This window comes from Dendropsophus ebraccatus, chromosome 7 (genome assembly GCF_027789765.1).
Source record: "Dendropsophus ebraccatus isolate aDenEbr1 chromosome 7, aDenEbr1.pat, whole genome shotgun sequence".
Taxonomy (NCBI): domain Eukaryota; kingdom Metazoa; phylum Chordata; class Amphibia; order Anura; family Hylidae; genus Dendropsophus; species Dendropsophus ebraccatus.
The window spans coordinates 22,469,145-22,479,504 of NC_091460.1; the positions used below are offsets into that span (position 1 = coordinate 22,469,145).

Sequence of the window (10,360 nt, forward strand, 5' to 3'; positions counted from 1 at the left end):
CATGGTTTTGTAGATGGAGAAAGAAAAGAGTTATAGCTTTTAGAAGGCGAGGAGGAAAAAACGAAAACTCAAAAATGAAAATTGGCCCGGCCCTTAAGGTCACTTTAGGCTCCGTCCTTAAGGGGTTAAGCCAACATTCTTTGCCATCATTCTAAAGCTACATTCTATGTCAACATTCCAAACCTAAATTGTAAGTCAACATTCTATGACAGCAGGGTATGTCAGAATGTTGACATAAAGTTTTGGTTTAGAATAATGACAGAGAATGTACCGTATTTTTCGCTTTATAGGACGCACCTTTTGATAAGACGCACCCCTGATTTTAGGGGAGAAAAATAGAAAAAAAAATATTTTGCTCATTGTCACAGTTTGGAGATAGCATATAGTGCCCACATAGTAGCCAATCCCCCATAAAGTGCCCCACATAGTAGCCAGTGCCCCCCATAGTAGCCAGTGCCCCCCATAGTAGCCAATCCCCCCATAGTAGCCAGTGCCCCTCATAGTAGCCAATCCCCCCATAGTAGCCAGTGCCCCTCATAGTAGCCAGTGCCCCTCATAGTAGCCAATCCCCCCATAGTAGCCAATCCCCCCATAGTAGCCAGTGCCCCCATAGTAGCCAGTGACCCCCATAGTAGACAGTGACCCCCATAGTAGCCAGTGCCCCCATAGTAGCCAGTGACCCCCTTAGTACCCTGTGCCCCCCATAGCAGCCATTTCCCCCCCTAAAACAACAAACCAGTAACTCACCTGTCCGGCGGCCCCAGCAGCTCCTGTCTCCCGTCGGCCGTGCGCACTTCCGACATCCTCCGGGCACAGGCAGCGGGGTACAGAGACGCTACCTGTGCCGGAAGTGTCCTGCAACCTCTATCATGAATGATAGAGGCTGCAGAACACATCCAGGACACAGGCAGCGTCTCTGTACCCCGCTGCCTGTGCCCGGAGGATGTCGGAAGTGCGCACGGCCGACGGTAGACAGGAGCTGCTGGGGCCGCCGGACAGGTGAGTTCCGGGACCACCTCCGCCCGCTCGCTCAGCTGACAGCCGATCAGGAGCCCAGGAAAGTGCTGCTCATTGCACTTTCCCGGGCTTCTGATCAGCTCAGCTGAGCGGCGATGGAGGGGCAGGCTGGGCGGGCGGAGGGGATCGCTCAGAGCCGCTCACTATGCATATGCATAGTGAGCGGCAATAGAGGGGGCGGGCGGGACTGCTTCCATGCGGTGCTCTGCACTGCTTGGGAGCCGTCTTCGCTTTATAAGACGCACTTAGATTTTCCTCCCACTTTGGGAGGAAAAAAAGTGCGTCTTATAAAGCGAAAAATACGGTAGGTTTCTACGCCAACATTTAAAGCCCACATTCTATGTCAATATTTCATGCCAAAATTCTAATGTAGTCATTTGAGCTGGTGGGGTAGTTGGTGTGCCAGGGCTGATTTTTTTTTTTTTTTTAGTCCCAGACTGACCCTGTGCCATAGTATATGTCTGAGCACTTTTTTTTTTCGACAGCACAAAGGCTGTAAATCAATTCAGGAGGAGGATTCAAGTTGTCATAGGAGGTGGAAACACTCTTGGCTATGTTATGTAAAAAGTTTTCCAAGCTAAAAGGTATACAAGTAAAGGTGCTTTTAAAGGGTCATCCGGTTAGAAGAAGATGGCTAAAACTTTCTGCTCACTTTCTGAGATCCCACGTAAACCCACCTCTCCAACGTAAACCTTTCTGAGATTTTGGGGGTGGAGATATGTAGAAATCATCATGTGCAGGTAAAACTATGCCCACGTGGAATGTCAAATAGCTACAAAGTGTGTCTGACACTGATCAGCTATTGGACATCACATGCAGACATAGTTTTGCCCGCACACAATGACTATGACATAGTCCCCTTCCCCCCACATCTTACTGTACACTTTCTACTTGCCAGACAAGCCTTTTAACCTCCTACTTAGTGTTATGGTTTTTTACAGTAAGTGGCTATTGCTGCAAATTTACCGAGATATTCTAAAAATCTGTCCTAAAAAACCACAACATGTAAATTCAGCCGACACCATGAATACTTTTAATATCCCCAACCACACATCATCTAAAATGGTCTATTGTCTCGAAGGTTTTTGGCCATTATTTACTCCCCGCTGATCAATTATTCTGTGGATAGGCCATGAATAGTTTTGGCTGGAAAACCCCTTTCAAGAAAGGAATATATGATACATTTGAAAACTAAAGAAAATTAGTAATTTGAGTAAAGGTAATATCATTGTTTTTAACAGATACCAAGATCTCAATGTTCCGAATATTGTCCACCTGGAAGCAGAAAGCTCAAGAATGATAAGAAACAGATCTGCTGTTATGACTGTGTAAAGTGTCCTGATGGAGAAATATCAAACACAACTGGTAAAAGTTAATGAAATACAAATTTAAAAAAAAATCTGAAAATGTGAAGGGGGGGGGGGGGACTAACCCAAATAAACAAAAATTATTTCTTTTATTTTCATCAGGTTTTTGGTCGGTATATTGAGTCAAAACCAGGAATGGGGTCGACTGAGACAAACAAAAATGGGGAGATTTGTACAGTTTCAGCGTCTTAAACCCAATCCTGAGTTTGGTTAAAATAATACTGAGCAAAATACTGGGCAAAATACTGTCTGTAGCATAGACAGCTGCTATATCAGTACCAAACTAAGCTCAAGTTGTAGGTCAGCACTCCCTTCAATCCTTTAGTTAAATATCTCCCTAGGCTGTATGACAAACCAAGAGCACGAGAGATGAGCGAACTTTTCAAAAGTTCGGTCCGATCGGACTTTCCGATTTTTTCGGAAAGTTCGTTCCGACCGAATTTCGGATTTCTTCGGATTTAATCGTTTAAAGCATCTATCTGATACGGGGGTAGTGTATTTGGTTGAATTTAGGGCTCTACATGTCAGTAACATCATTATCTTTTCGATATTTCAAAGTTATTTATTTTTATTTTTTTTTTAGACTTCAATATTCACCATTACAGGGTCTATGCAGGAGACTCACCATTACAGGGTGTATGCAGGAAACTCACCATTACACGGTCTATGCAGGAAACTCACCATTACAGGGTCTATGCAGGAAACTCACCATTACACGGTCTATGCAGGAAACTCACCATTACAGGGTCTATGCAGGAAACTCACCATTACAGGGTCTATGCAGGAAATTCACCATTACAGGGTCTATGCAGGAAACTCACCATTACAGAGTCTATGCAGGAAACTCACCATTACAGGGTCTATGCAGTAAATTCTCCATTAAAGGGTCCATGCAGGAAAAAGGTCACAAATCCAGTGAAGGAGCAGCAGTAGTCATTGGAGGCCAGTGGAGGGATGTGATATACACACTTTCAATCAGAAGGGTCCAAGTATGGAAATTGGGTATATATATATATATATATATATATATATATATATATATATATATATATATTTATTTATTTATTGTGACAATCTGGGGGTTACTCACTCGCTGGGATCGCCATCTCCTGGGTCTGAGACGGTTGGCACATCATAAATTGCAGTCCAGTCAGCGCTGTACAGTTTTATACTGACCACAGTCAGCTTTATTTATCAGTTCAAAACATAAGACACAAGCAACACTTTGCAAAAATAAAATAAAACCTGGGCTTTCTAGCCACTGACTACAGATTGCAGCTTCCCTAGCTGCACTCCTGAGCCTACTGCTCCACTTGACCAGGTACACTGGTCTCACCCAGACTTCTTGTCTGCAGCTCCCACAGGCCTAGCGCTGCCTGTGTTCTCCCACCCTGGGAATCTTCACCTGGGAGCCATCACCTGGGAAGCTCTGAGGTCTCTAATAGATCCACCAGGTGGTTTCAGAGCCTCATTAGCTCTAAGGCTGAAGTGGAGTATCTGGACCAGGAGCTTCACCTGAACTTCAATTCCCACTCCAGAGGCATAGAACTGCCTCTTACAGTCCCACCATGCCACATATCCTCCCCCCCTGACAAAGGCCGTAGGACTTGTCCCTTTATTAACACCCCCTCCTGGGTCAAAGGTCCTACATTGGGGTCAGATGTGACACCATTCATGCCTTATCTTCTTTTTCTGGGGACACACATCACACTTTTCATGAGGTTTTTGTTTTCCCCACATTCTCCATAATACATACCGCTTACTGCCACAGTCACTTCTCACATGCTATTTGACTTTGTAGGTCACTCTCCTGGCATAATGGGAACCCAACAGTCTGCTTACCCTCCTTTTTATCATCTGCAGCTATAGCAGATATCTGGTTGCCACTAGCAACCACATTGGCCTCACTTGACTCAGTAACGGCCACCAAGGTCTCTGTACTGCTTTCAACCACAGCACATGCATCCCATGCAATACTCTGGTCCTTACACACCATGACCTCTAGGGGCAGCACTGCACCTTCATCACATGCAATCCTCTGGTCATTATACACCATGACCTCTAGGGGCAGCACAGCACATTCATCACATGCAATCTTCTCTTCATTACACATCATGACCTCTAGGGGCACACTAGAGCTAATCCCCTCTACTGCTTTTTCTGCTTTAGAGGTTAGTTCACACTCTGCATTCACTAGAACTAACTCTGTAGCACACCCATCATTTACCTGCTCAGGTTGTGTGACATAGTTATGGGTTAAATGCATGTTAGGCAGCAAATCTGACATTACAGTACTGCTATCACATAACTGCTGGGTGACATTTTCAATAAACATTGCATGCAATACATTATCATTAAGTTCATCTGACTTTTCAAGTCCATGTTCAGACTGTGCAATAATCTCATCAGAGATCAGGATGGTCTTGTCAGCCACAGGATTCTTCTCCTCACTTGGTAGCATTGCTGAACATTTGGACTTATTTTGGTCATAGTTCACACAGTAAGACAGTGAGGCTCCACCCACTGGTAACTCTGGGACTTTTGGATATGGTTCTTCTGGCTCCTCCCCCTTAGGCAGTGGTACAGCACAATTTACAGGGGATTCTCCCTCCCACAACTGCCAGAAATAAGGGAAGTCTCTGCCCAGTATGAACTCCACCTCAAGGTCCGCGCAGACCTCCAGCACATGATTTACTGTCCCATAACAGGTTTTAAAGTCAATTAGAATAGTCTTACCATATGGCTCTGGTCGACTCTTTACGAACAGTATAATATCGGGGTGGACCCTGGACACCTCCTGGCGACAATCCAGGTCAACCAGCAGTGGGATTCCACCCACCAGCAATTCACAGGTTTTTGGTTTAAATTTCTCTGATCTCCTGACCAGAGGACAATAAGATGCACAGACCCCCGCTCCCATGCACCTCCAACATGGCTCCCTCTGCTCAGTGACTGCCGCTTGCTGTTTTGGTTGGTTGCCCTTAGCAACAACATCATGGCGCCTCTGCAAAAGTGACTTTTTAACACTTGGGCACTGGGCAAAAGCACATCCAACTACACAACAGTCCATTCTCATACATCTCAAGCGCGGCTCTGGCTGGTTGCCCTTAGGGACGGCACCCTCACGCTTTTTATCTGGGGAATCAGACCGGGATGCACCTGGGACCTTGGTACAGCAACCACTTGGCTTGGACACCTGTGCTTTCTGGTTAGCAGCCCCCTGCAGTGCAGTGCGGGTATTTGGACACCAGCTCTGTGTAGCAGTTCATGCACTGTGTACAGACGCTTGCTTATCCAATGTCCTTTGCAGTTGGGCCTCAACAGCCTCCCGCTCTGCTTCAAACTGCGCAGGGTTATCACCCATCTGTTTGGCCATGTCTTCACGGCGCTGTATGTCCCATATGCGTCTGACATAGTCCTCTGCTAGACCCATGGCAACTATATTCTTTATGCAGCAGAAACACCAGCTTCAAACATAAGCAAAACTGGCCTTATGCAGACAAGACAGTCTCTGTATGTCTCTCTCCACAGCAACACAGTCTCTGTATGTCTCTCTCCACAGAGACTCAATCTCTCAAGGCTTCTGGCCCTTTAAATCCAGCAACAAACTTCATGTGCCATTTTCTTGCCCACAGCAATCCTCCACCATATGTGACAATCTGGGGGTTACTCACTCGCTGGAATTGCCATCTCCTGGGTCTGAGACGGTTGGCACATCACAAATTGCAGTCCAGTCAGCGCTGTACAGTTTTATACTGACCACAGTCAGCTTTATTTATCAGTTCAAAACATAAGACACAAGCAACACTTTGCAAAAATAAAATAAAACCTGGGCTGTCTAGCCACTGACTACACATTGCAGCTTCCCTAGCTGCACTCCTGAGCCTACTGCTCCACTTGACCAGGTACACTGGTCTCACCCAGACTTTTGGTCTGCAGTTCCCACAGGCCTAGCGCTGCCTGTGTTCTCCCACCCTGGGAGTCTTCACCTGGGAGCCATCACCTGGGAAGCTCTGGAGTCTCTAATAGAGCTCCACCAGGTGGTTTCAGAGCCTCATTAGCTCTAGGGCTGGAGTGGAGTATCTGGACCAGGAGCTTCACCTGAACTCCAATTCCCACTCCAGAGGCATAGAACTGCCTCTTACAGCCCCACCATGCCACAATATATATATATATATATATATATATATATATATATATATATATATATATTGTGAGACAGTGACAGGGATTGTACAGTGACAGGGATTGTGGTTGGAAATCGCTATATCTCCCCGAGGTATCTGTCATATGTGAACACTAGGTTCCAGAAAGTCCATACCTCATCCAGGGAAAGCTAGGTGAGATATGGAGGAATCCAGGAAAGTTAAAACCCATAGCAAACTACTTGCTATGGGACTGATTTTAGTTGCTGTAAAACGGCCTGGATTTTTATGGAATGACGGGCAGGTTGGTAGTGGGGCCTGTCATTCCCTTTCTAGCCAGTCCAGGTTTTTCTATCTGGCCAAGTCAGCCCAGGTGCTGGAGGCCACTGATCACAGGTCTCATAAGTGGAGGCACAGAGTGTATAGAGGTGTGGCTGTGCTAAAGCTTCTGCTTGGACTTGGAGCCACTCTGGTATTGTACCAATTTATGTTGTTTTACGTTGGGTGACTGGTAGCAAGTCACCTGTATAGCTAGGATTTACTGTGTGATGGTGCGTTTACACAGAGAGATTTATCTGACAGATTTTTGAAGCCAAAGCCAGGAACAGACTATAACATGGGTGCAGGTCATCAAGGAAAGACTGAGATTCCCTGTCTTTTCAAGTCCATTCCGGACTTTGGCTTCCAAAATTGGTCAGATAAATCTGCCTGTGTAAACACACCATTAGTTAGAGCTCAGACGAGCAGGATTTATTTTACTTTGTGCCTGTATGTAAGGCTGAATTTCTTTTGGTTTCAATAAACAAGCAGGGGCAACTCTGTTTTATACAAGTTTGTGTCACTGTCTCTGACTGCCAATCCTGCTGTCTGCCCTGCTCTACAGAGCTAATCTCCCACAAATTATTTATATATATAGATATATATATATATATATATACCACTTTTTTAAAGATACAATGTATACACCTGAACCAGGTATTTTAGTCTCTCAGGATAAAAGGGATGTGATATACACACTATCAGAAGTATAGGACTTGTATATCTGTACAGCACGTTTTGGTTCCATGCACCCTTTGCTGTCCTATACCTAATCTATCTATCTTTCGCCCTCTCTATATTTCTCTCTCAATCACTAGATGTTTCTCCTCTCCGCTTTCCTAATCTTTCCTTTCCCACAATATCTTCTCAGTAGTCTGTAGTACACAACAGCAGCTTGCTTCCTCTCTCTCTCCCTCTACACACTGCGTGGTGCGGTCATGTGACTGATCCTTTTAAAGCAATACCGACGTCACACAGGGGGTGGACTAGTACAAGATCCCTGCTGATTGGATGTGTTCCGGGCATCATGGGAAAGCGTGTTTCCCGCCCGGAACACTTCCTGCTTTCTAGAATGGCGGCTGCCATTTTAGAAAGCAAGAAAAAAAATCGGAGCGGATTTCCAAAAATCCGAATCTGATCGGACTCGGATTTTTGGGAAAATCTGAACCGGATCCCATACCGAGCGAACTGGTTCGCTCATCTCTAAAGAGCACGTGAGATATTTCTCCGGACCCTGGGGTGTTCAAATACAAAAAACACTTGGACTTTCGTCAGCTCTTTAAAACAATAAATACTTTGTTTCATAATAGATTAAATGCTGACATGTTCAAGGCTGACTAACCCATAATTATGGCTCTGAAATTACCTTCAATCCATGGTATACTCCATTAGGCCAGAAAGGATCTCGCCAAGCAATAGGCAATTGGAGGTCAAGTTTGTATTCCTCTAGGGAGTGTGATCCAGACGCTGTTCTTTTCTCCTCATCAAATGTTCCATTGCAAAAATCAAACACAAGTCAACACTATACTGCTTGTGAGAAGCATTTTCTTCATTACTTTTATTCTCTTTATTTATTTATTTATTTTTTTCTTTCTTATTCTTCCTATTATGGAGACCCTCGCGGGATATTCATTCACATTTCCCACATGTGTATTGTATATAAAATAATCACATTTGGAAGTTAAAAAATATTATTTAAAATCAAAATATGTTTGTTGCAATTTAGTATAAAAGGCTATATTCCCACAACATCTTCTTCACGCCGTTTGACGGTGGTCTTTTTAATGGCCGTCATTTTACAGTAAAAACATGGGCATATTATGCAAATTACGGCTGTACATTAATCTACACAATACACCCGTGTTTTGGCAGGAAAATGGTAGCTGTCTAAAAAGACTACCAAAAAAATGCAGGAAAAGACGCTGTAGAAAAATAGTCAAAGTAAGCATACAACCCATCCGTATTTTCCATCGAATAATGTCGTCCATTTGTTCACACAACATTTTTGACAATCTTCATTTTGAAGCACAAATATATCCATATTTTGATATTTATGGCTAAAAGTAATTATCAACCTCTTTATTTTCAGCAATAATTATCAAAATAAAGCTGTATTTTAAACCTAAAAAAAAAATCATTATTTGTATTGGCTGTTTTATGGACACCTTTAAGGACGACTGTCATTTTGGTGGTAAATATGGGCATATTATGCAACTGAGGAACATAATTTGTATAAGACACATGTATTTTGGTGCCAAAATGAAGGAATTCCAATCGGGATGTTGGGGAAACACCGCCTTACTGTATTTTACACACAAATATTTTACACACAAATACTTTTGCCAAAAGTACATTTTATAATTTTTTTCAAAGTGTTAATGTTCACATTGTTTCCTTCCAGACAGTGATAATTGTATAAAGTGTTTGGATACTGAATGGTCGAGTAGTAAAAGAGATCAATGTTTTCCCAAACTTGAAGACTTCCTCTCCTTCTCTGATGGACTCTCCATAGCTCTTTCCTCCATTGCTGTTCTGTTCTGGACAATATCTATTCTGATATTAGGAATTTTTGTGTTACATAAAGATTCCGCCATTGTGAAGGCAAATAACAAGACCCTGAGCTTCATCCTCCTCATCTCGCTGTCATTGTGCTTCCTGTGTGTCTTCTTATTTATTGGCCGTCCTGTCGATAGAACCTGCAGATTACGACAAATAGTTTTCAGCATCATCTTCTCCATCTCGGTATCTTCTGTTTTGGCCAAAACCATCATGGTCTATATGGCTTTTAGAATATCCAGACCTGCAAATCAATGGAAAAAACTGATTGGGGTGAAAGTGTCCAACTCTATAGTTGTAGTGGCCTCATCCATTGAGGTTATTATTAGCATTATTTGGCTGTACTTTTCTCCCCCATACCTGGAGCAGGACACCCATTCCTATCACAGGAAAGTCATCATTCAGTGCAATGAAGGGTCTCAAGTGGGTTTCTTTGCTGTTCTAGGTTACTTATTTGTCCTGGCAGCTGTTAGTTTTACTGTAGCTTATTTGGCTAGAACATTACCTGATCGTTTTAATGAAGCCAAGTACATCACATTCAGTATGCTGGTGTTCTGTAGTGTCTGGATTACTATGGTCCCTTCTTATCTGAGCACCAAAGGAAAAAACATGGTGGCCGTAGAAATTTTCTCCATCTTGGTTTCAAGTGCTGGACTTCTAGGCTTTATATTTTTTCCTAAATGTTACGTTATTGTAATCAAGCCTCAATTAAATACAAAACTTCGTATACATATAGGACAATAAATTAATAGGCTCGTTTGCTGGGCCTATTCCATGGCCCCGATGATCGTTAAGCGAGGGCTGCAGGGACATCGTTACCGACGTCCTTGCAGCCCTTGCAGCATACATTACCTGGCAGGGCTTCTCCTCCGCTCCGTCTTCCTCCCCGGGTCCCGCAGCACAGCATCAGCTTCTGTCCGGCCTGACTGAGCTCTCAGACAGCTCAGCCAATCACTA

The 10,360-nt window shown here is 43.8% G+C and overlaps 1 protein-coding gene across 1 annotated transcript in view; it reads left to right on the plus strand.

The window, feature by feature from the left end:
• LOC138796493 (vomeronasal type-2 receptor 26-like) overlaps positions 1 to 10,147 on the plus strand; it is a 29,325-nt gene extending 19,178 nt beyond the window's left edge. The window contains exons 5-6 of the mRNA XM_069976099.1: positions 2,259 to 2,382; positions 9,249 to 10,147. Of these exons, the coding sequence (XP_069832200.1) occupies positions 2,259 to 2,382; positions 9,249 to 10,147 (1,023 nt within the window). The remainder of the gene's footprint in view (positions 1 to 2,258; positions 2,383 to 9,248) is intronic.
• The last annotated feature ends 213 nt before the right edge of the window (positions 10,148 to 10,360 follow it).